Source organism: Yarrowia lipolytica, chromosome 1F (assembly GCF_001761485.1).
Source record: "Yarrowia lipolytica chromosome 1F, complete sequence".
Classification (NCBI taxonomy): Eukaryota; Fungi; Ascomycota; class Dipodascomycetes; order Dipodascales; genus Yarrowia; species Yarrowia lipolytica.
Window position 1 is genome coordinate 2,578,213 of NC_090775.1, and position 22,447 is coordinate 2,600,659.

General features: G+C 48.9%; 12 protein-coding genes across 12 annotated transcripts; 7 read left to right on the top strand and 5 right to left on the bottom strand.

The window, feature by feature from the left end:
- Positions 1 to 105: 105 nt before the first annotated feature.
- YALI1_F25783g (uncharacterized protein) lies at positions 106 to 449 on the top strand (the record flags this gene model as incomplete). The annotated part of the gene is made up of 2 exons (XM_068283443.1): positions 106 to 271; positions 325 to 449. The coding sequence occupies 2 exons, from the start codon at positions 106 to 108 to the stop codon at positions 447 to 449; spliced, it is 291 nt and encodes a 96-aa protein (XP_068139544.1).
- A 554-nt stretch (positions 450 to 1,003) lies between these two features.
- Positions 1,004 to 3,691, top strand: YALI1_F25792g (uncharacterized protein; the record flags this gene model as incomplete). Its single annotated transcript, XM_505618.3, has 1 exon — positions 1,004 to 3,691. The coding sequence occupies one exon, from the start codon at positions 1,004 to 1,006 to the stop codon at positions 3,689 to 3,691; it is 2,688 nt and encodes an 895-aa protein (XP_505618.3).
- A 104-nt stretch (positions 3,692 to 3,795) lies between these two features.
- YALI1_F25852g (uncharacterized protein) lies at positions 3,796 to 7,008 on the bottom strand (the record flags this gene model as incomplete). Its single annotated transcript, XM_505619.3, has 1 exon — positions 3,796 to 7,008. One exon carries the CDS (start codon positions 7,006 to 7,008, stop codon positions 3,796 to 3,798), a length of 3,213 nt encoding a protein of 1,070 aa, XP_505619.3.
- Positions 7,009 to 7,711: 703 nt separating this feature from the next.
- YALI1_F25865g (uncharacterized protein) lies at positions 7,712 to 8,314 on the bottom strand (the record flags this gene model as incomplete). Its single annotated transcript, XM_068283444.1, has 1 exon — positions 7,712 to 8,314. One exon carries the CDS (start codon positions 8,312 to 8,314, stop codon positions 7,712 to 7,714), a length of 603 nt encoding a protein of 200 aa, XP_068139545.1.
- A 2,011-nt stretch (positions 8,315 to 10,325) lies between these two features.
- YALI1_F25885g (uncharacterized protein) lies at positions 10,326 to 12,365 on the top strand (the record flags this gene model as incomplete). The annotated part of the gene is made up of 1 exon (XM_505620.2): positions 10,326 to 12,365. The coding sequence occupies one exon, from the start codon at positions 10,326 to 10,328 to the stop codon at positions 12,363 to 12,365; it is 2,040 nt and encodes a 679-aa protein (XP_505620.1).
- Positions 12,366 to 12,684: 319 nt separating this feature from the next.
- YALI1_F25908g (uncharacterized protein) lies at positions 12,685 to 13,158 on the top strand (the record flags this gene model as incomplete). Its single annotated transcript, XM_505621.3, has 1 exon — positions 12,685 to 13,158. The coding sequence occupies one exon, from the start codon at positions 12,685 to 12,687 to the stop codon at positions 13,156 to 13,158; it is 474 nt and encodes a 157-aa protein (XP_505621.1).
- Positions 13,159 to 14,216: 1,058 nt separating this feature from the next.
- YALI1_F25924g (uncharacterized protein) lies at positions 14,217 to 15,398 on the top strand (the record flags this gene model as incomplete). Its single annotated transcript, XM_505622.3, has 1 exon — positions 14,217 to 15,398. One exon carries the CDS (start codon positions 14,217 to 14,219, stop codon positions 15,396 to 15,398), a length of 1,182 nt encoding a protein of 393 aa, XP_505622.1.
- A 524-nt stretch (positions 15,399 to 15,922) lies between these two features.
- Positions 15,923 to 16,432, top strand: YALI1_F25941g (uncharacterized protein; the record flags this gene model as incomplete). Its single annotated transcript, XM_505623.3, has 1 exon — positions 15,923 to 16,432. The coding sequence occupies one exon, from the start codon at positions 15,923 to 15,925 to the stop codon at positions 16,430 to 16,432; it is 510 nt and encodes a 169-aa protein (XP_505623.1).
- Positions 16,433 to 16,974: 542 nt separating this feature from the next.
- YALI1_F25951g (uncharacterized protein) lies at positions 16,975 to 18,513 on the top strand (the record flags this gene model as incomplete). The annotated part of the gene is made up of 1 exon (XM_505624.3): positions 16,975 to 18,513. The coding sequence occupies one exon, from the start codon at positions 16,975 to 16,977 to the stop codon at positions 18,511 to 18,513; it is 1,539 nt and encodes a 512-aa protein (XP_505624.1).
- Positions 18,514 to 18,596: 83 nt separating this feature from the next.
- Positions 18,597 to 20,279, bottom strand: YALI1_F25984g (uncharacterized protein; the record flags this gene model as incomplete). Its single annotated transcript, XM_505625.3, has 1 exon — positions 18,597 to 20,279. The coding sequence occupies one exon, from the start codon at positions 20,277 to 20,279 to the stop codon at positions 18,597 to 18,599; it is 1,683 nt and encodes a 560-aa protein (XP_505625.3).
- A 146-nt stretch (positions 20,280 to 20,425) lies between these two features.
- Positions 20,426 to 20,699, bottom strand: YALI1_F25987g (uncharacterized protein; the record flags this gene model as incomplete). The annotated part of the gene is made up of 2 exons (XM_068283445.1): positions 20,426 to 20,552; positions 20,596 to 20,699. The coding sequence occupies 2 exons, from the start codon at positions 20,697 to 20,699 to the stop codon at positions 20,426 to 20,428; spliced, it is 231 nt and encodes a 76-aa protein (XP_068139546.1).
- A 97-nt stretch (positions 20,700 to 20,796) lies between these two features.
- YALI1_F25999g (uncharacterized protein) lies at positions 20,797 to 21,839 on the bottom strand (the record flags this gene model as incomplete). The annotated part of the gene is made up of 2 exons (XM_505626.1): positions 20,797 to 21,779; positions 21,830 to 21,839. 2 exons carry the CDS (start codon positions 21,837 to 21,839, stop codon positions 20,797 to 20,799), a joined length of 993 nt encoding a protein of 330 aa, XP_505626.1.
- Positions 21,840 to 22,447: the final 608 nt, after the last annotated feature.

Sequence of the window (22,447 nt, forward strand, 5' to 3'; positions counted from 1 at the left end):
TATATCTTCTTCTTGCTCTCCGTTTAGCTTTATGGATCCGTATCTATCGGAACTTTATCTACATCAACAACAGACACAACCCTTCTCTTCATCCACACAAACACGATGATCAGACGCCACCCTACCGCCATCACCGTGACCACGGCCGACATTCTCGAGTACGACGACCAGAAGCATCTTGAGGAAATGACAAAACACCAACAGAAGGCTCCCGAGAACCCAAAGTTCGAGCCTCCAAAGCCCCAGAAGGACCAGCGATCCAAGGAGGAGCGTCTGGGAATCAGGAACTAGGCGGAAGAAACGAAACTGAGTCGGGACTACAAGTCACAGAACAACCACAAAACAGATACAGTGGCTATCACGCTACTATTACGTCAATACTATTTATGAATGAAAGGAGGGACGGCGGCAGCGGTGTTTTATGTGTGACCCTCACAGTTGGACTGTAACCGCACAAACACAGCTTTGCACGAGTCACATCAACTCGTAGATCTCCCTATACCGATAGCTCTACGATATCACACAGCGGTTCAGGTGCTCATACATTTTGCATCTCATTGTAAGTAGCACTTCCCGATTACCTAATAGAGGTTAGGGTAAACTCTAATCCGCACTCTGTATGCAAGTGAATAGACAACTCCAAATTATCCACACGCTCTCTCTAGAAGACCCCCACGCAATAGCACCGGTAGTCTCGATACCCCGCCGGATCATCCAAGAATGCCAAGCACAGAACCTAGACGGTCGCGACGAACGCGTGTTGAAAGAAGTGAGTGTGTGAAAGAAGTGGATTGTGGTGTTTTGGACGTCCACTTGAACGCGTCAAATCTCAGACATGATATGAGGATACGTGATTGTGGTTGTGCAATCAACCAGGAAAGAAGGGCACACACATCTGGAGTTGTGTCCGTTTCGATTTCTGTTCGATTTACGCGTATCCTGCAGAAATCGCGTTCCTCACGTCCATACAAGTGATTCGCGTAGAACGCGTCTTCTGTGCCTCATGGTACTAACTCCAGCATACCACGACGACGCCTCTGATTCAGACGAGCCTGTAGTCCAGACACGACGAACCAAACGACACAAAACCAACAGCGGAAACGGCAACGCTAACACCAACCAGCTAATCGATCTTCCAGATGAGGCTGATGCGACTCCAAATTATCTGTACGATGCTCTATGCGATAGCGAGTCTTCTTTGACGGAGCTGGCACGTGGTTGGATCGAAAGCTACGAGGAAAACTCGACTTTTGCCATCCGGGACTTTGTCAACATGATTCTACGTCTAGCCGGATGCCATGACGTGATTGAGACCCACGACATTGAAGAGGGAGACTCAGCAGCAGCCACCGTGGCCCAGCTGCAGGACCACGTTCGAAACAAGTCGGCGGCGCAGTACCCCCTGGTTAACAAGAAACCGCCGCACAAATTTCTGCGGGACCATCTCAACGAGTTTCTGCGTCACCTGGTCACCTTTGCCAGCGACAAGGACCTGCTCTACGACGACGAGAGTGCCGAGGGCAACGTCATCGACAACCTGCTCATCTGGGTGTCTGCACTGTCGTCTTCAAAGCTGCGGCCTTTCCGTCATACGGCCACTGTAGTGTCTCTCATGTTTCTGACGAACCTGTGCAACGTGTACAGCTCTGTTCTGGAGCTCAAGGAGGACAATGAGAAGGTGCTGACGAATGCGGCATCAGGCAAGGGCCGTGCTTCCAAAGGAAGAAGCGATGAACGAGTCAGCGCAGCCAAGGACACTATCGAGACATGCTCCAACAAGATTGGCAAGCTGGCCAACTTCATGAACGACATTTTTGAAACTTGCTTTGTAAACCGATACCGAGACGTGGACGCACGAATCCGAAGTGAGTGTGTTCTGCAGCTCAACAACTGGATCGAAAACTTGCCGTCTGTTTTCTTTGAAGACCAGTATCTTCGATACTTTGGCTGGCTGCTGTTTGATACCGATCCCGGTGTACGAGAGTCGGTGGTCAACGGTCTGGCCAATCTTTTTGATACCCTCAACACTTCAGGTTTCTTGCATTTTACCGAACGATTCAGATCTCGTCTGGTAGAGATGGCTCAGAGCGACAGCGATCTGGATGTGCGGGCTGGAGTGATTGAGTTCCTCGTGCTTCTGCAGCAGGCCGGGTTCCTTGAACAGGACAATGTAGACAAGGTGATAATGCTGCTGCTGGATGCCAATGACGTGGTCAGAGAGCAGGTGGTTGATTTCATCGTGGACTACTGCAACGAGCAGAGTGAAGACGAAATCAAAAACATGGGCAGGAAGGTCAAGGCTGTCAAGAGTGTCGACGCCAAATGGGTCACCTACAAGAGTGTCGTGTCTGTGGTAAGCAGTGCTATCGCCTTGCCTAGGGACAACGAATCGGAAGAGAACGAAGATGATGATGAGAGCTCAAATGCAAACATTGAAGTCGGAGCCACCATCGCCGAGGACCTTACGCAACATTACGAGTCCGAAGATGTTAAGAAACTGCTTTCATACCTGCTGTTTGATCCTTCTTCGTTATCCAAGGACAAGTTTGAGGAGCAGCTGAGCACCATTCTGCAGCTCTCTGCCAGCCAACAGACGTTCTTGTTGCAACTAATCTCTGCTTGTGTGGAGGGTGTTTTCAAGGAGGCGAAGGGCTCCAGAAAGGCTCAAGATTCGAACGATACAGAGACTATCTCCTCTCTGATCATCGACGAGACTCCTGCTCTGTTGGACAAGTTTTCGTCTTCGTCTGACATGCTGACTTTGATCCTGCAGTTGCATTCCAAAGTCGACTTGTCTCTCTACACTGTCAAGCGACTCGAAGACCAGTTCTCTGAGCTGCACTCTACCATTTGCCGTATTTTCAAGACCCATCACAACCGACAGACCCAGCTACAGTGTGTCAAGTTCCTTGCATCTGCCAAAAAGCAGGATATTTTCCCCGAATCCACGCTTCCAAAGCTCGCTGACTTGATGGCTGAAATTTCCAGCGACTTTGCCAACGTACTGTCGGACCCTGCAGCTGACTGGAACACAATTGCCTCCGCTACTCAGAGAGTTGAGGTCCTGTGTCAGTTTATGCCCTTCTCTGAAATATCTTCTGACGACTCTCTTCTGGACGAAGTGATCGCGAAGGTCAAGTCTGCTGTTGAAGACGACGATGCAAACACCGAGATTGGCGACTTCATCAACTCTGCCATCAACCTGCTTCGTCTCCAGCTGCTCTGGTCCATTACAAACAGCGATTCGTCTTCCGACTCGGCGTCAGATTTTATTTCCGAGGTCCTGGGTGCCATGAAGGAGGTGTTCATGAAGGAGGATATGCCTATTAGTGCCACTATTAAGACGGCAGGCCTCTTTTTGGAGATTCTCGTTGCACTGAAGATCAAGGACAAGCTTACCTCGGTAGGCGATATCATTGACAATGATGTACAGGCACGTATCATGTACCTGTTCATCAATGCCGAGTACACATATTTCGAGGATCTTGGGGAAGACGCTCCTGCGATTGAGCGACTTCCCGCTCTGTTATCGTCGGACGACGAGGAACAACTTGAGGCTAACCTGGAGTCCAAGAACCCGTTGGAGGACTTGCAGTGGCTGCTGTCGAAGATCTCCTTGGCTGTGACAGCTAAGATCTTGGACGAAAAGTGGAACTCACGACTGACACTTAACCAGAAGTTGTATGGGTAAATATGGGACTATTATCGATTAAGGGAGGTTATTTAGACGGCTGTGTAACTAATATTATGATGTACAATACGACTACTGTTTGATTAATAAATACATTTCTATAATTACAATTTGCTTAGCTTTCTGATCGCTCTCTTGTCTCCGCCAATCTGATCCAGTAAAGAAGAGATCACCTTTGAGGGGTTAGATTCAAGAGCCGCCAGCACTGGGGTTCGGCTTGTGTAGGGGAATTTTTGAGCCTTTTTGTCAATAGAGTGATCAATCACGTGAGTGGCATCCTCCAACCGGGCGTCTTTACGGGCCAGCAGGCCTTCGATATCCAGACTCTCTCCGTGGGGGATAGGATCTGGGTGGGTTGGAGTGATGCAGTCAAAGTCCACCTCTTTTCGAAGCACGTGGTCGATATCCACGGCGGAGAAGAAAGCACAGCCCTGGGGAATGTCATCAATACCAGATTGCTGACAGAACATGCCTCGAGTCCAGATGTTGGACACTTGCAGAGCCATGGCAGCTCGGTAGGCATCCTCATTCTTGACCAGGAATCGCAGCTCGTCATGCACAGTGATACAGAGTCGCATGTCAATGTCATACTTGGCTGCAAGGTACTCCATGGAAACTACAAGCATGTGCAGGTAGTCGACACCTGACGACTGGATGGTCCAGTTGACTCGAGAGGTCATGAACGATGACTTCTTGAGGTTCTGAGAGGAGAGAGCCTTGGTGATGACGGCTCCCAGAACAGGAGTCTCGGGCATATCCTGGGTGGCAATCTCTTCGAGCTTGTTGAAAAGAATACTCTCAGTTCCTCCAGAGTACTTACCAATCGAGTAGATCTTCTTACCCTTGGTAGAAGTGTAGAGCTGGCCTGCAAGCGTGGAAGCTTCGGCGTCTGTGACATTGGGAGAAAACTGCTTGAGAAGCGCTTCGGCAAACTTGAGACCTGCTCCGTAGATACGGCCGTAGTTGAAGATTTTGGCCTCGTTTCGAGAAATTCCTAGAATCGAGGCTGTCTTGGAATGAAGGTCGGTGCCTTCGGACTTTGTGCCCTCCAGAGTCATCCAGCCAATGGCGGTGGAGCCGTGGTTTTTAAAACAAGAGTCGCCGTAGAGAGAAGCAATCCACAGCTCCTCGGAGTCCACATCTGCTCCCACAAAGGAGTAGCCCGGAGGAGCCTTGATCATAGACTTGAGTTCGGATCCGATTCGATTCTTCTTGGCGTTGGAGGCTGTCAGCCAAGTATTCTCAACACATCGTCGGGTGATGGTGCCCATGGGAATGATTCTGGGAATGATAATTCCAAATCCAGGACCACGGCCCATATCCACACCATCCCCGTCCCAGATGCAGTGCTGAGACATGATTCGAGACCGGTTGGACACCCAGTAAGAGGAGCAGACAGACATCTCGAACATCTCCTTGGTCTGGGGGTTGTCTGAGCTCAGGGTCCCCTTCTCAAAGTGTCCCAGGAAGGACTTGCCCATGAGCTGTGTGGTTCGAGTGTTACCGCCATCCTTATGAGGAATTCTGAAACACAGGGTCGAGCCATCATCTCGAAGATGCGGCTCGGTATCGAGAGTGGCCAGTTTGTACTTCTTGGCCTCGAAATGAGCCTGCTCAGAAACAGGAACTCGGAACATCCAGCCTTCCTTGTCACTCCAAACAACAGGGTAACCTTCCCATTTCAAACGCAGCAACAACGGAGTGATTCGTGTCTTTGTGGTGATATGCATAGGTCCAGCAGACGACTTGAACAAGGCCTTGTACCATTCAGGGTAACCGGGGAACTTGACGTTCTTTGGAAGCCGTTCACCTCCTCCTTGCTTGGCAGGAATCTTCACCATCTTGATGGGCTTAATAGTCCAGTCCAGCTGCGACAGCCAAGGATCGTTGAGCCAGGGCTCCTTATCAGCTTCATCCTTGAGCTTGACTGCTTCAGTAACCAAAGACTGGAGACCTTCGTCAATAGATTTCTTCATCTTCTGGTACATGTTTTCGCACCGGTTAAGGTAGTCTTTCCACTCTGAGTCTGTGGGTAGGATTGCCGAAGAGATGTTCTTCAATGCCGTGAAACTGACGGGATGGGGGCACGTATCGAGGAACAGCGGAAGAATCTTCTTGAACACCTGTGCGGTGATTTCTACATCAGTGATATTGTAGTCAATAGCCTGCTTGACACGCTGCTGCAGCTCACCCAACGATTCTTGACTGAAAAGCTCACGGTCATCCTTAGACATGACGAGTCCGTTCAAATGCAAATGAGCCACTTCAGCTAGCGAATTTGTGGCAGAAACCATGACCCAGGGGTCCTCAGAGTAAGCATCTGCAAGATCGTCTGAGATATCCAGCAGCTCGTTAACGTTCTCCTCATTACTCAGATCCTCATCATCCAACAGCTTCTTCATACGTTTCTGGCCCTTTCGAGCCTTCATCCACGTTCCTCGTTGTCGAGAACACATGCCGTTGACAGAAACATGCAGTGACAGAGTATCCATGAAAAAGTTTTTCGTCTGCTTAAGGGAGTACTCTTCCTTGACTGCTTGACGGTCGTAGCCAATATTGTGTCCCACAATAACCCGAGGTTCATCCGGTGGACCCAGGGGGATAAGATGCATTGATTCCTGGGGATGGTTGACAATCAGGTTTTCCCCATCTAGACTCTTGGTCTTTTCCTCCACATCCACGCCAGTTTCGCGTGACTCCACCAGCCAGGGACTGAGCCAGACATACCAGGCCTCAGTACTCACGGCGCTTGCCATCACAGGGTATCCACTCACCTTGTAGAGCACCTCGATATCAAAGACCAGGCCGTTTTCTTTGGGGTAATCTACTCGCTCTGGTTTCTTCCCCTTGGCGTATCTCATCCATCCACTGATATCTGTCTTCACGTCCCTGGGCCTAGGTTTGGCAGGGAACTCCTTGGTCATCATGCCCTGGATAATATCCATGTAGGGTTCCCCCATAACTTTAGCCATTCGATAGAAATGCTCGTCCAGACTGGATCCAAGCATTGGAGGCAAGTCGAAATCGATGATGTTTTCCTTCTTGGTCTTCTTGCCCAGTAGTTCGTGTTTCATCAGATGATGCTTGGCCATAGCCTCCAACTTAACCATCTCAGGCTTGGTCAAGGAGTTAGTCTGGTTGTAGTCCCCGAAAAGCTGGTTGTACAAACCTGAAGACAACATCTGAATCCCCATGGGGTTGATTCGTCGTCCTTCAGAGTCAACCTCAACGTTCCCTTGTTTCATTGCCTTGTGGGCCTTCTTCACAGGCTCCTTCACATCCTCCACATCCTCCCAAGCATTCGGATCCATATTCATGTGGTCAAATGTGTCGGGAAATACTGGAGCGCCCTGTGGATCAAAAGTGGCATCCCATCCAACGGCTCCAAAATCGGACTCTTGTCTTCTGGGACCAGGTCTAAGAGGGATGGCACTGTGTGTCAATAAGCGGTGGAGACGGCTGGGCGAGGGCACTTGGCGGGTAACGTACCCTATGCCTTGGCTCCATCGCCTGGAAACGCCCCGAAACCGCAGCATCGTATATGTCGTCAGGTCGGGCGGAAACTGTTATCGGTTAAATCTAGTCTGGTGCTTGTAAATACACCTGCACTTTAGGCACTAATAATTTAGATCGCTTGCAGCATCTGCAAAAAGTTCGTGCCTAATTGGGACAGTGGTGTGTGATGCGACGAGGCTAATTAGGGGGCTCAAGAATAATTTTTCAGTACACTTTCGAGGAGAGGCAAGTGCGATCTCAAGCCGGATGAGTTGCCGTCTCGCTTGAAAGGTTCATTGCATGAAGGTAAATGCCACAAGTGACATAGTCATAATCTGTTCACTCATAACCTGTGAACTTGACGTGGTCTGTATCGTAATTACAAGAAGTATGTACGGTACTTGTAGTGTATTGTACTCGTCCCATGGACTCATGTCATTAGGAAAGAACCATTTGACCATTTGCCACCGAACTACAGCACCCAATGAGACTCTAACATAGAGCAACGTCACTAATGGCCGATAACTACCGTACAAATACCCAAATACCCCTTACCGTACCTACGTAACAAGTCCATTGTTGAGTCCGTACGTCACTGTCACTATTGCCGCAAAAGCCGATGGACGCATATCCGTTGCATGGGACACTCATTTTTTTTCCATAAGCTCTGGGATGAAAAAATGAGTGGGGATTTACACGATAGGTAAAATAGGTGGAGTAGTGATGTATAGAAGCTACCTTTTCACGGTTCTCCGTTGACGTATTATCACAGTATGATTGTATCGAAGCTGCGACCGTGCTCGCTCGTACGATACATGACATAAACGAGGCGGACTCCATGCTACAGAATGTGATGTACGAGGAGAGTATACGGGTACATGTGCTCGTACCTACAGGGTACGATTTTCTAGGCAAAGCAACGTATTCGGGCCGATGGGGTGGACCTGTATTGAGAGTGGAGAAGGGATGGGTAAAAAAAAGGTAAGCATCGCCTACTGTAGGTACTTGTAGGGAACAGTGGGGGGTGGGGGACCTGACGAATGGTTCACGTGACGTTGAGGGTTGACTCATAACATCTTCGGGCTGTAAAATATTATTTACCATCAAAACCAGACATTTCCAATTCATGTCCCAACCGATTTCGGAACCACGAAAAAGACAAGTGGGCTACAAGTGTCAATAATGGTGAGATTGACAGGAAAAATAGGGTTGAGAACGGAGCTAACTTCTATTGTCTGCACACTTAGGGTTCATTTAATTATAACCCTAGGGTGGGGGTCGGGAGAATTTAGCCGATGGTGTGAAGGGTTGTTGTAAGACAAGTTACAGTGCCTGAGACACGTTGCGCCTCCTACAATAGACAACGACATGTGGATTACAGACGGTTCGCTGTCTTCTATTTGCTTGTCCACTCCTTATACCACGTTGGGCCAAAGTGTCTCAGGAATCTGTTTCAGTCCCATAAATAAATACGGCCTAAGTTTTTCTAGGCTTGGCGATGTGGAGTACATACCCCAGTAGCTCTGTTGGCCGTGAGGAGAGAGTATGAGAGCACTCATTTCGGCTGTTTTGCAGTTTTATTTTTTGCGCAGGCTCACCGCTATCAGATTGATTTAACCATGCGGCTATACCGCAACCCGACAGTCCTAATGGTTGTCTAAAAGTGTCGTTTGCGTGCCTGTCTTTGTCCACGGTTGAACGTCAAAGTATCGCGGACCTGCTCCGTCCCGAGAGCAACATTACTATGTCTGTGCTGGTTGGCCCAGAATCCAGAGGCGTGATTTATAGAGAGTAGTACAAGTAGGGTATGTACAATATTGCACTGATACGCGTACAGTAGTGCAGCCCGATCAGTTTCATACAACTAAGTGCACTGCACACTTGTAGTTTGTAGAGATGTTACCGAGCGAAGCAAAATATTGCGCACTAATGCCGCTGGCCTCACGCCCGATATTATGGCACACGACGACACCATCACGACTTGGGATCACACTTTCTTTTCGACATCTGCACAGATCTCCTCCAACCTCCCTTGTCCATCTCATCTCATCTCGATGCAGTTGAACCCCCTCGACTACAAGATGAGCGATCTCAGACCTCCTGTAACATCTCAGTGAGCCTGCAGAGAGAGGTGTGCATGGCATCTATAGGTCTGATGGATCTGTCTCAGCCAAGACAGAGACACCATATCGACGAAGGAGAAGTTGGGGTTCGGAAACAGGACCGAAGATCAAAGAGAGCCCTAACTTGCACAAACAACGACCGCACCCTTCGTCGAATCGTACAAGCCCACTTGTTGTATGATGCAACCCTTGTCTTCTTGCTCCCTGTTTTAACCTCCGATTGTCTTCCCAGCCCGCCATGAGCCCGCCCAGGGCTTAAGTCCTAAAGCCTTTAGTGGAGGTTATTTGCAGAAAAGTTTTGGGCGACAAAGCGCTGTCAAAAGTGGGTATAAAACGAAACTATAGAGCCGTAGGAATTGTCTCAAAGCCACCATGGAACAACTGTATTTGTGACATGTTCACCGAAGCGAGTGAGCCTTCTCTAGGCTTACCAGATTTGTCCTTTTGACACTTCCATTTGGACAGCCGGCTGTAGCTCGCTAGGTTAAACTCCAAGGTGCACCTGCAACCAACTTTTATTACCCAACCCAAATGACGGAAAGGCCTCCCTTCATGCACCAAGACTCTAATGGGAAGATTTATAGTATACTTGCCCTTTGTGCGTATATGTATATGTGAAGTGTCGGTGAAGGGGATCCTATCGCGAAATCTCTTTTTCATCTCATCCGCTTGCCCACCGAGAAGACCGCACTACGACCGGGTGCGCGCCTCAAGCTACAGCGGCAAAACCGGAGTTGCTAATCACATCGACAGAAACACGTTATCAAAAGTGCCACACATTCGATCTGACAACGTTGAACAATACGACGGAGCGATACAGAGCGCGCGGCACAAAACTCGCACAACGAGCTCAACAAGTGTCGACAAACGAGGTTTTCGACTTTGAACAACACCGACTCACAGTCGCTCATTACGAACCACAATCACCACATACCTCGGCTCGTGGGCTCAACCTCTGATACACAAGGCGCTGGTGCAACAACCACGCCCACGCAACACTACAAAACACACACAGAATGAAATATGATGCAACCACCATTGCCATCACTCTCCTCTTTCTTATTCTCTTCCAGTCCACACATGTGCTAGCTACGGACGTTACCGACTCGTCAGACCCCCTGTGGGACAGCAAGTACACAACCTCGCAAAACCGGTCCCTTCGTATCGTCTCCATCTGCTTCTCTTCACTCTCGTTGCTAGCAGGAACCTATGGAATCTTCTGGTTTTTCTATCACCAGTATAAGAAGCGACATCTGACAAAGAACGCTGGATTTCGAAGCCGCGTAATCAAGTTCCGACGAAAACTGGTGCTCGCCTTGATTCTGTTTGACTTCCTCAAAGCACTCATGCTAACTATTTATCCCGCAAAGAAGCTGTGTGGAACTCCAGACTCGCCACAATTTGCAGCAGTCATTGGATGGTTCACAAACGTGGCAATTGAGGGTGGCGATATGTCTGCCTTTCTCCTGGCCGTGCAGACAGCCATGATGGTGTTTGCTCCTCAAAACGAGCACTCAAAGGACAACCTGTGGAACAGAAAATTTGCCAAATACTTTCAAAATGGTCTGTATCCCTACAGAAAGTACATTTACGTCTTTTGCTTCACCATCTTTCCCACCTTGCTGTCTTCATTGGCATTTGTTGGAACAAGCTACCCAGCTGCCCAGGACCTGGGCTTTCGAGGATATGTTCCTCTGCCTACATTTGTTTTTCTGCCAGCATCTCCGACCTGGTATCGGGCTGTTCTTTCGTGGGGACCGCGGTATTTCATCATGTTTGCCATTTTCGCGATTTACATTGCAGTATTTATTCATGTGAGACGGGAGTTTAAGAGATTGGATGTTTCGATGGCCGAATTGGCTGGTGCGGAAGAAGGAGGGGCTTTGGAGGATAAGGTGGAGTCCAGCAAGGGGTGGAAGAGGGTGCGAATCTGGCTGAGTCATTTCCCCGGTCTAGGTATGCTGTATCATCACCATCATCACTACCCAGGCGTTGAAGAGGATATTTATGGGGAGGGTGAGAACGAAGTTTGGCCTGGGGTTGGTCGACAGGAGAGTTCTTCGGATCTGGAAGCTCAGGACGACCCCCTATCTACGCCTCCAGGTAGTCCTACTCGCACCCCAGATAGTCCCACGGAGGACGAAGGGCCTGTTGCTGCTACTCCCGGCAGAAGAGCTGCCAACCTTGCAGATTTGCAGTCGCATATCAACAAACAGAATCTCAAGCGGTTTCGGCAGCGACGGGCGGACATCGAGCGTCAGATGAACTACATTTTCATTTACCCTTTGGCGTATCTCCTTCTGTGGACAGGTCCCTTTGTTCAACAGGCCATGCAGTATTCCAAACACAAGAACGAATACAGCAAGTTCTCGATCATGATTTGGGCGGTTGTCAGCCAGGCTTCCAACTGCTTCATTGATACGGTTGTCTTCATTCTTCGAGAGTCCAACTATCGAAAGTGGAGACGGGAGAGAAAGCTGCTGAAGCAGGCTGAGGAGAGGAAGCAGGAGTGCACAAACTGCAACGAGCATAGAAACAAGCCTCACGATGATGACAACCAGTCCAGAAGTGAGGAGAACGAGTCGTCGGCCGGAACTATAATTTCGCTACCTACTTTTGGTAACTATGAAATGAGGTTTGGAGGAAGTGGCGGTGGAGATGGTCCAGATGTGAGGGAGGCGCCGGACTCTCGGGAGTCGGATCCTCTTTCAGCCCCTCCGTCAGCCCCTCCGTCAGCCCCTCCATCTGGCTACCAGACACCTACGTCGGTGACTTTTCCCCCCCGTTCCACTGCCAAGAGCCCCGAGAAGGACAATGATACTGTTCCTGAGATGATGTTTGTGCGGTCTCCTGGTGGAGTTACCTTTGGTGTTCCATTTGGCAGGCGGTCTGGTGACCTGGATCGAGAACAACCTCATAGTCAGGGTCTTTGTCAGCGAGACTCTCATCGGGACCATCATAGAGGTAGCATCAGCTGGGGCTTTGGAGGACGACGCAAGAGCGAGTTCAGCACTGGAGACGAGGAAGTCGATCTGGTTGACTTTTTGCGCCAGTAAGGGATTACGAGTGGTCTACGCCAGCATTGTATATAGGCTAGGACCGGCACTATTTATTTATTTATTGCATAATCACTAATATAATTAATTTCACAGGAGCAGGGTAACAGCATGTCACTACTTGTAGGTAAGAGTATCGTACATATTGTTACAATATGTACAGTACAACTTGTATGCAGTTGTGCGTAAACTCAATAACTGATGCGCATGGCCCTTGACGCGTCTCAACCCTTTCCCTAAATGAGTCTATATAGCTGCTCGTGTTTCGCGTTTTCTTCCCCTTCCCCCAAACATTCACACAAACACAAACATAAACAGCATGTCTCTCAAGGTTGCCTTCCTCAACGAAAACGCCCGAGCCCCCACTCGAGGCTCTGTGCACGCTGCTGGCTACGATCTGTATGCTGCCGAAGAGAAGACTATTCCTGCCAACGGTCGAGGTCTGGTTGATCTGGGTCTGTCCATGTCCATTCCCGAGGGCACCTACGCTCGAATCGCTCCCCGGTCCGGGCTTGCTGTCAAGAATGGCCTGAGTACTGGCGCCGGTGTTATTGACTACGACTACCGAGGCCCCGTCAAGGTGATGCTGTTCAACCACAGCACAGAGGACTTCAACGTGACCATTGGTGACCGGGTTGCCCAGATGATTCTCGAGCGAATCGTCACCCCCGAGGTCCAGGTTGTCCAGACCAACGATCTGGAGTCCACCGAGCGAGGAGCTGGCGGGTTTGGTTCCACCGGAATCAACGACGAGAAGAAGCGTAAGTTGGACGAGGCTGAGGCTAAGGAGTGAATGGCACAATCAAAAGTGTGGAACGCTTACTAATCCAGCTCTGTAATCAGTCTTATGACTAAAAACGCATCATTGTGTGACTCATGATCTGTTAAACGACATATCCAAAACACCACGCACATTATTTATCTAATTGATACACATTTAAGGAATTTATGAAATATCCCCAGTAAAATTATGACTAAGGAGTTACAGCAACAGTAGAGTTCCATATCGGACCTGAATCTCCAGTGACTGACTCAGAAGCCGAGTCACATACATACGACAGTGATGTTCTGCAAAACAGACAAACACACAAGATTATATATAAAGGTCCAGTTCAGCAACTGTACAGTAGTTTGAAGCTGTTTCATACTCTGCACTTGTACTTGTACTTGTACTTGGTACTTGTAGTGAACTCAAGTTTCACCCATTCAGGTCTCGAAAATCAGCCTGAACAGCTGTTCTTGACAACAGTCACTTTCTGTAGAATCACATACAGAGAGTCCTTGTGGTAATACCGGTACATGTACCTGTGTTATTCGCATTCTGCTCGTCTAATCAAAGCCGAAATCCGATGTGGAAATCCGTCTCGTCAGCCAGCATCTATAGCTATCGCCCCCGACCCCGCCCACTAACCACATGACACATCTAGACCGGCCCGATGTCCGCTGCTTTATCTTTAGAATCTAGGGTCTGACTAAAACCAGGCTTAATTTTCGTTCGAGGCCAATTGTGGGGCTTAAATTTATAAGCAACAAGGGTTTGGGCAGCTAGTGGGGTGATTGGTTTAAGCAGATTTGGAGTCCGGGTATCTGTCGAAACACTTCCCATATCACCGGTCGGGCATTTAGACATTGTTCAGCGAGTTTCATTGTCCTCGGACCCGCCTCAATTTCGATCTTGATGCAATCGACAAACAGCTCAGATCGTGAAAATTTCAGATTTTTAGACTTCCAGCCAAGCGGTGTATAAACACATCGTAGGTCCACATAGAAAAAGGACCACTTCGAATCACACTTTAAAAGGGTGCAACACTTGCTACTTTGCCCTCACCACACCTACTGTCACACAGAATCATGCTACGACTAAAGACTCCGGCCCGACATCTGTTTGCCCAGGCACGACGTTTCCAGTCCACTACCGCTTCTAATGGCAACGGAACTGCAGTGGTACTGGTTAACATGGGAGGTCCTTCCACCGTACCTGAAACATACGATTTCCTGCTCAGGCTCTTTTCCGACAAGGATCTGATCCCTCTGGGCCCATTCCAGGGTCCTCTGGCCAAATTCATTGCCTGGAGACGAACCCCCGTGATTGAGAAGCACTACGGAGAAATTGGAGGAGGATCTCCCATCAGAAAGTGGTCCGAGTTGCAAGCAGCCGAGGCCTGCAAAAAGCTCGATACTCTGTCGCCCGAGACTGCTCCCCACAAGCCCTATGTGGCTTTCCGATACGCTAACCCCCTTACTCCCGACACATATGCCCAGATGAAGAAGGACGGCATCAAGCGAGCCATTGCCTTCTCCCAGTACCCCCAATACTCGCTCTCCACCACCGGCTCCTCTCTCAACGAACTGTACCGAGTGCGAAAGGAGCTGGACCCCAACGAGGAGATTGAGTGGTCCGTAATTGACCGATGGCCCACCCACCCCGGTCTCACCAAGGCCATGGCTGACAACGTCAAGGAGCAGCTGGCTGCCTACGAGAAGGAGGGTATCAACCCCGAAGATGTCACCATCCTCTTCTCGGCACACTCTTTGCCCATGGAGGTTGTCAACAAGGGCGACCCCTATCCCGCTGAGGTTGCTGCCACGGCCTACGCTGTCATGACTAACCTGGGCTTCTCCAACCCCTACAAGCTGGTGTGGCAGTCGCAAGTCGGCCCCAAGCCCTGGCTGGGAGCGCAGACACAGAAGATGGTCGACGAGTACCAGAAGGCCAAGAAGCCCATCATTCTGGTCCCCGTGGCTTTTACCTCCGATCACATTGAGACTCTGCACGAGCTGGATCTTGAAGTTCGAGGAGAGGCCGAGCATCCCGAGCTGATTCGACGAGCCGAGTCTCTCAACGACAACCCTCTTTTCCTCGATGCTATGGCCGACATTGTGCACACTCATCTGCGAATTCTGAATGGTGACGTGACTGCCGCGGAAGTTGCCAAGGAGAAGGGTCTTCAGTCCAAGATTCTGCGAATCAAGGGTCCTGGAGCCCAGGGCGAGCGAGGCGCGTTCCACGAGGCCATCAACGCTAGCGGATAGATATTCTCGGACGGTTTGTAAATAAGTAAATTAGTAGATAAGTATATAGAGGTGATAGACATTGGATGAGCAATGATGGATGAAGATGAATTAAGATGAAAGTCGTCGTAGAGATGACGCAAGAGACACTCTCCACACTGAGCAACTTAGAAACGAGCTTGCAGCTGGGAAGGCACGCCAATGCAAGTAGACGGTTATCTGCACAGCAGCTTCTCGCCATTAGGCCCATTGTTTCACTTGCGCTCTTGACTGTACCAATTAGATACAAATGGGTACGAACTGTAGTGGAACAGTCATCATAGGGTGTAGCGAAGCAAATACGCGAGACTGAAACACTGCCCTGTGAAAGCTGTGTTTATACTGTCTCGAAACTTTCAGACCTGTTTAACGCCACTGACAATCAATTGTACCTCCAAAGTTCTGAACCTAACTCCAATTCTAAGGCGGACTGGGCCAGTATATAAGACACCATGGGGAACAGATACTAGCAACCATACTATTCTTCTTTATCGTACACCAACAAAATGCCCGACGACCACCGAGAGTCTGGCCACGACCACCCCGTCGAGGTGGAGGATCTCCAGAGACACTACCAGATCAAGCTGATCAAGCTACACCCCATTGAGAATGCAATCTTCATTGCTAAGTTCTTCATTGTGGGTCTCTACTTCTACTACACATTCAAGATTGACTACCAGTACTACGTTGCGTCGTACGGCTGGGAATTGGCGGCTCCAATTGGTGCGCTAGCCCTTGAATGGATCACCTATCCTGTTGCCTTCGTGCTGCAATATACCCAGGAGACTGGTCGACAGAAGTACCAGTACATTCGACTGGCAGCCAGTGTGGTGGCTTGGATTATTCGATTCACCTTCTACGGTAGATACGAAGTTAGACGCGAGGTTTTCATTGTTGTTGCTGTGGCCATTTCCTCCATTATTCTGTGGTTTGCAAAGTGGCGAGTTGCTCTCCACCAGCGAGCCATTCAGCGTTCTTTTAACAGAGCCGTTGATGTTGATCCTGAGCAACAATAAGCAAACTGGGAGGTCAATTGACACACTATATCTAACTTAACACATTCATTTCGGGTTTATGACGACTTTTGTACTGATGAGGAGCATTGAGCGATTGAGAGAGAAAAAGAGTGGTGTTATTGTGTTTTAGTTGACAAGTCAACAAACCCCAAGTAATATTGTCAAACTTAATTCTATTGTTTAATTTAGGCGATATGCGATATGGAACTGTATTGGAGGTGGGGGGTATCTACTTGAAAAGTACAGGACAACCACTTAGGCGTCGCCAAAACGCAGACTGTAGACCAAAAAAGTACATGTTTAATAAAATCAAAAGATGCACACAGGCGGGACACAAGCTGACATCCATAACACACTCGACTATCCACTGTAGCACTGGCTTTAATGCTCTCATTTATAATTAAACATACACGTGATTATAGAGTTTGGGTGCACCTTGTCTAACATTGTTCGTTGCTCACCACGAGACTTGAGCAAGATTTTTTGTAGGGAACTTCCCTAGGAACGCGAGCTTTCGACACCAACCACCCAGTCCCTCAAACATGGCCTTTCCATGGGCAGATAAGTGGGCAGCCGATGCGTCTGCATCTACAGGGCTGCCTCCGGACCTCCTCAAGATTGCATTCACTCTGGTCATGTCTTATCCGCTGAGTTCTCTCATGAAACGGCTGCCAGATGACGCCAAAAACCTCAAGATCATCTATATCATCTCCGTGTCCATCTTCTACATGGTGGGTGTCTTCTCCCTCTATGGCGGAGCTGCCACTCTGCTCTTCTCCTCAATGGGTACCTTCTTCATCACCCAATGGAAGAGCCCTTACATGCCCTGGGTCAATTTTGGTTTTGTCATGACCCATCTCTTCGTCAATCACCTGCGTTCGCAGTTTTTCCCCGAAACATACGACCCCAATGTCATTGACATCACCGGAGCACAGATGGTTCTGTGTATGAAGCTATCGTCTTTTGGATGGAACGTCTACGATGGATGGCAGATTGAGAAGGGTGAGCAGCTCAGCGAGTTCCAGACTAAAAGGGCTGTTCTCAAGCACCCCAGTCTTATGGACTTCCTAGCTTTTGTGTTCTACTTCCCTTCCATTCTGACAGGTCCTTCTTACGACTATATGGAGTTCCATAACTGGCTCGATCTCAGCCTGTTCAAGGAGCTGGAGAAAGATAAGGACCCCAAGCGAGCTGCTCGACGAAAGCGACACAAGATCCCCCGATCTGGAATCGCTGCTTCCAAGAAACTCGCCGCTGGTATCTTCTGGATCGTTCTGTGGACCCAGGTGGACTCTCGAATCTCCACCGCCTACGCTTACTCAGACGCATTCACCAAGGAGCACAACATCTTTGGACGAATTGTGTACCTCTACATGCTCGGTTTCATGTACCGACTCAAGTACTACGGAGCCTGGTCCATTTCCGAGGGAGCCTGCATCTTGTCTGGCCTCGGATTCCATGGCGTGGACCCCAAAACTGGCAAGTACAAGTGGGACCGTGTCCAGAACGTGGACCCGTGGGGATTCGAAACTGGTCAAAACACAAAGGCTCTGCTGGAGGCCTGGAACCAGAACACTAACAAGTGGCTACGAAACTATGTGTACCTCCGAGTGGTGCCCAAAGGCCAAAAGCCTGGATTCCGAGCCACTATCTTCACATTTGTGGTTTCCGCCTTCTGGCATGGAACTCGACCTGGCTACTATCTCACCTTTGTGACCGCTGCCATGTACCAGTCTGTTGGTAAGTTCTTCCGACGATACCTGCGACCCTTCTTCATGGAGTCTGATGGAAAGACTGCCGGTCCCTATAAGATCTACTACGACATTGTGTGTTGGATCGTTGTCCAAACCGCATTTGGATACGCTACCCAGTCCTTTATGATTCTAGACTTCTGGCTGTCGCTCAAGTGTTGGAAGAACTCCTGGTTCCTGTACCACATTGCTCTGGGCGCCATCTTTGCAATTTCTAGCCCCTACAAGGCATGGGCGATTCCCAAGATCAAGAAAAAGCAGGCTGGAGCCGTCACTGACAAGAAGGACGCCAAGGAGGAGGTGAAGAAGGACACCATCAAGACCAAGTAATTAAATTGGGCATGGCATACTGTGTACGAGTACGTTAGATAATTGTGGCATAGACAGTAAATAAATTTATTTAATGAAGCTAATTAAGTCTCGTATCTGTACGACAACTCTTCGTCACCCATCCACTCGTCGTGTTCGGAGACTACACCCTGCTTTTGCAGCTCATCCCGTCTTCGATTCTCTTTAGTGAGCACCCACCAAAGAATACCGGTGATAACAATCTCAGCTGCGACAAATCCCAGAGCTGTGGCATGCCCAGGTATGTATCTGGGTGCTGTGTTGCTTCTGTATATTTGAACACCATAGATGGGTGCAATGTCTCCGATCATGATCTGGATAGCAGCTGCCACAGAACGTTTCGTTTGACCAGAAACATTAATACTGGGCCACGAGAGGAGAGTTCCCAAAGCTGGATAGATGCCAGCAGCTGCGAAACAGACACCCACGTACTTGGCACCAGGGGTATGGGTGGTTAGTAGGAGGATGTATCCAATCAGAGCAACAACACTGCCGGCAATGATATACAAACATCTGTTTCGGGTTCTTTCTGCCAATAGAGCCGCAGCCAGAGTAGTGATAGTTGCAGCGGCGTAAACAGGAACCGTCAGAAGCTGGGAAACAGTGGTTGAGTAGCCAAAGTTGTTGATGATGGAAGGTAGGAACATGGACAAAGTGTATAGAGGAAGAGCTAGGGCGTGGAAAGAAATAGCATATAGCCACACTCTAACATCGGTGAATGCTCTCCATACCCATTTCCATTCAAAGGACTCTTCATTGGCTGCATCTCCGTCCATTTCTAGTCTCTTCTTGACAATCTCTCGTTCTTCTTCACTCAAGAATCGAGCTGTAGAGGGATAGTTGAAGATGAGAAAGTAGGCAGCAATGGCCACGACGACTGTGACGAGACCTTCGATTATAAAGATCCATGCCCAGCCTCCTAGTCCTGCGATGCCTTTCATGAAGCCAATTCCGTAGGCCAGGAGACCCCCGAAAGCTCCGGCCAGGGCCGCACATGCGAAAAAGAGAGCCACACGGTAATGAATCTCGTTCCGCTGATACCACATGGAGAAGTAAAAGAGAACACCAGGGAACAGACCTGCCTCTGTAACACCTAGAAAGAACCGATTGGCTAGAAACCCCGAGGAGTTGGAGACCACTCCAGTGAGAGTAGAAGTGACCCCCCAAAGCAACATGACCGTAGGCAACCAGATTCGAGGAGTCGTTCTCTTGAGAATGATGTTACTAGGAACTTCACACAGAATGTATCCCACAAAGTAGAGAGATAGAGAGGTGAGGTAGTCTGCATCAGACAGATTTATAGCATCGTTTAGTCCTTCTAGACGAGCATTTCCGGCATTAGAACGGTCCAAAAATGATAGCAGGTAGAGAAGAGAGAGAATTGGCAGCAACCAAAGATCGATTTTTCGCACAATTCTCTTCTCTTGACTCTTCTCTTCAGGTGTCAAGTGCGTGTGCGTGTGCGAATGCACCTGAACGATATCGGCACTTGAGATTGAGAGTTGTTTCTCGGACATGGTCAATTGGTCAAAATGAAGATACGTTAGGGTCGTATATTTTCTTAATCGCCAGCTATATACTGCCATTTGTTGGACACATTCATATGCTGATGTCTCTGAAACACAAGCCACTGCGTTATGTCCGCCATTTCCGACGGAAAGCTGCAAATGTGGCGTTTTCAGCCTGGAAACGGAGTGACAGCGTTTTAGCCTCATTTCACGAGGAGCCGTCAAAAGAACGAATACCATCTGCTCATTCTGTGGCTTAGCTATTTTAGAGCAAGTTCCTTGTAGATCCAGATTAGCTCATGCCGGCGGCATCACGATGTGTCCAAGCGATGGTGAATAGGGGGTATTAAAACAGATGTTGGTAAATAACGGCATTTGTTTTGTAATTATAAGCTGATTAATTTATCCGAAATGGTGCGATATACCTGTTGATTCGCACAAATGGCAATTTTAGACCCTCCTTTACCTTCCATTGCGTGCTTCAGCCACGGCTGAGCTACCAGAACCATAAACCTGGAGACAGGGGGCTGCGGCTTCTGTCGGAAGTGTGTGTAACCAATTGGGGACTTTGTTCCGATAGATATGGAAGACTGGACAGTGTCTATGCATTAACCAAGCCTCAGGTGGCTCGGTTTTTACCGTATCTCTTGTCCATTCCATAATTCAAGTTTTCACGCTCTTGAAGTCAATCTATACCCTAATTGCAAGACTGACACTAGCTACAAGTAGCTACAAGTAGTGATAGATAGATGGCCAATTATAAGCCCTCTCCATCCAGAAATCTAACGTGCAATGAGCTTTTGGCTAATGCTCCATTAGGATTCTCCTTGAAAGAGTCATCAGCACATGCGATGGCCAGCATGTCGCCGGATGTAGAGTCCACGTCCAGACCCATGACACTGGTGGGCATATGAGGGTACTGCTTGAGACGTCGGCGCTGTTTGCCGTCCCAGCAGTAGACCACACCGTCTGATCCTCCAGTGAAGAATGCGGGTGTGGCTGGGTGGAAGGCCACTCCGTTGACTGGATGAACCTCAATTCGACCCTGGGCGTCAGGCTCCTTGGCCCTATGGCACTTGAATGCATATTTTTGTGCCTGGACTTCAGGCGAGGGGTCAAACCATTCTACCGCAACTCGGCCTTCGATCGATGTGTTGGCGTATCCCTTTCCATCAGGCATACTTCTTACTTTTCGAGTCATGAACTTGAGGGACGAGTCTCGACGCTGAAAGACCTGGCCCATGTTTCGAATGTCGTAAATGTGAATCTGGCGGTTGCCCAGACCACAAACCACATAGTTGGAGTTGGTAGCCTTGTCCATGGTGTAGACCTTGCCTGCTGTGGGAATCATCATAGAGCTGTCCTTGTTTCCAAAACCTCCCCGAGCGTCAATGAATTGCAGGTTCTTGTCCCACGAACCCGACACAATCAGATTGTTGCCGGCATCGCAAACCACTGACGAGATGGCATCTGCATGCTGTTGTCCTATGCTCAAAAGTTCTCCTGCCTGAAGATCTATTGCTTCAACCACACCTGCCAATCCTCCTGTGAATGCAACACCGTTGTCCCCCCAACAACAGTCGAGAATCGGGCTGGATGCAGACACCTCTGTGACCTGTCGAGAATTGTCGTGACTGACAGAGTACAGACGCAGTTTAGTATCCCAGGAAGACACAAGCAGATGCTTCTGAGGACCCCATGTGACCTTCGATATTAAATCGGGCAAAGCGTCGATTTGAACTGGGTTAGAAAATGTCGCTGACAAGAAGAAAAATCAAACGGATACTCACTTATGCTCATTTTTTGGACTTGTTATCGAAAACCGATATTGTTCGTGATGTTCCGGCGTGTATACAAGCTTATGCAGATCAACATGCGTGGTTGTCATGGAGACGCGTGTCAAATCAGGAGGCTAGGGTTAGGGTTGGAAACAAGAGCTGGGCCATGTGGGGGATCTAACATGAGTGCATTCTTTCCTTGTCTGGAGTTTCGAGCTTGTTGTAGGCACAAGTACGACAATACCTGAAGATGTATATGGTTGAAGACTATGGATCAAGAGAGTTGGTGATTTCTTTTCCAGCCCGAAAACAGCCCACTTTGACTTTGGGGTTTTCATCGACTGGGTTAATCGGTGTAATTACTTGTACTTGTAGCTTCTTGTAGTTCAGACTGACATATTGAATGATACCAATGTTTACACACTACCCACTGTATTGTTCGATGACCTCCAAACATACAATGGGAAAAGTGAAACGAACGTCATCAACTCTTGTGTACTCGTACTTGTAGTTTCAGATCCATATAAGACGACAAAAGGATCTTGCATATGAGCAGTATTGGCCACTTTCATCAAGTGTGGCCCAAGTCAATTATCGGGTGAGAGAGAGGCGTGAATCTTGATAGTCAAG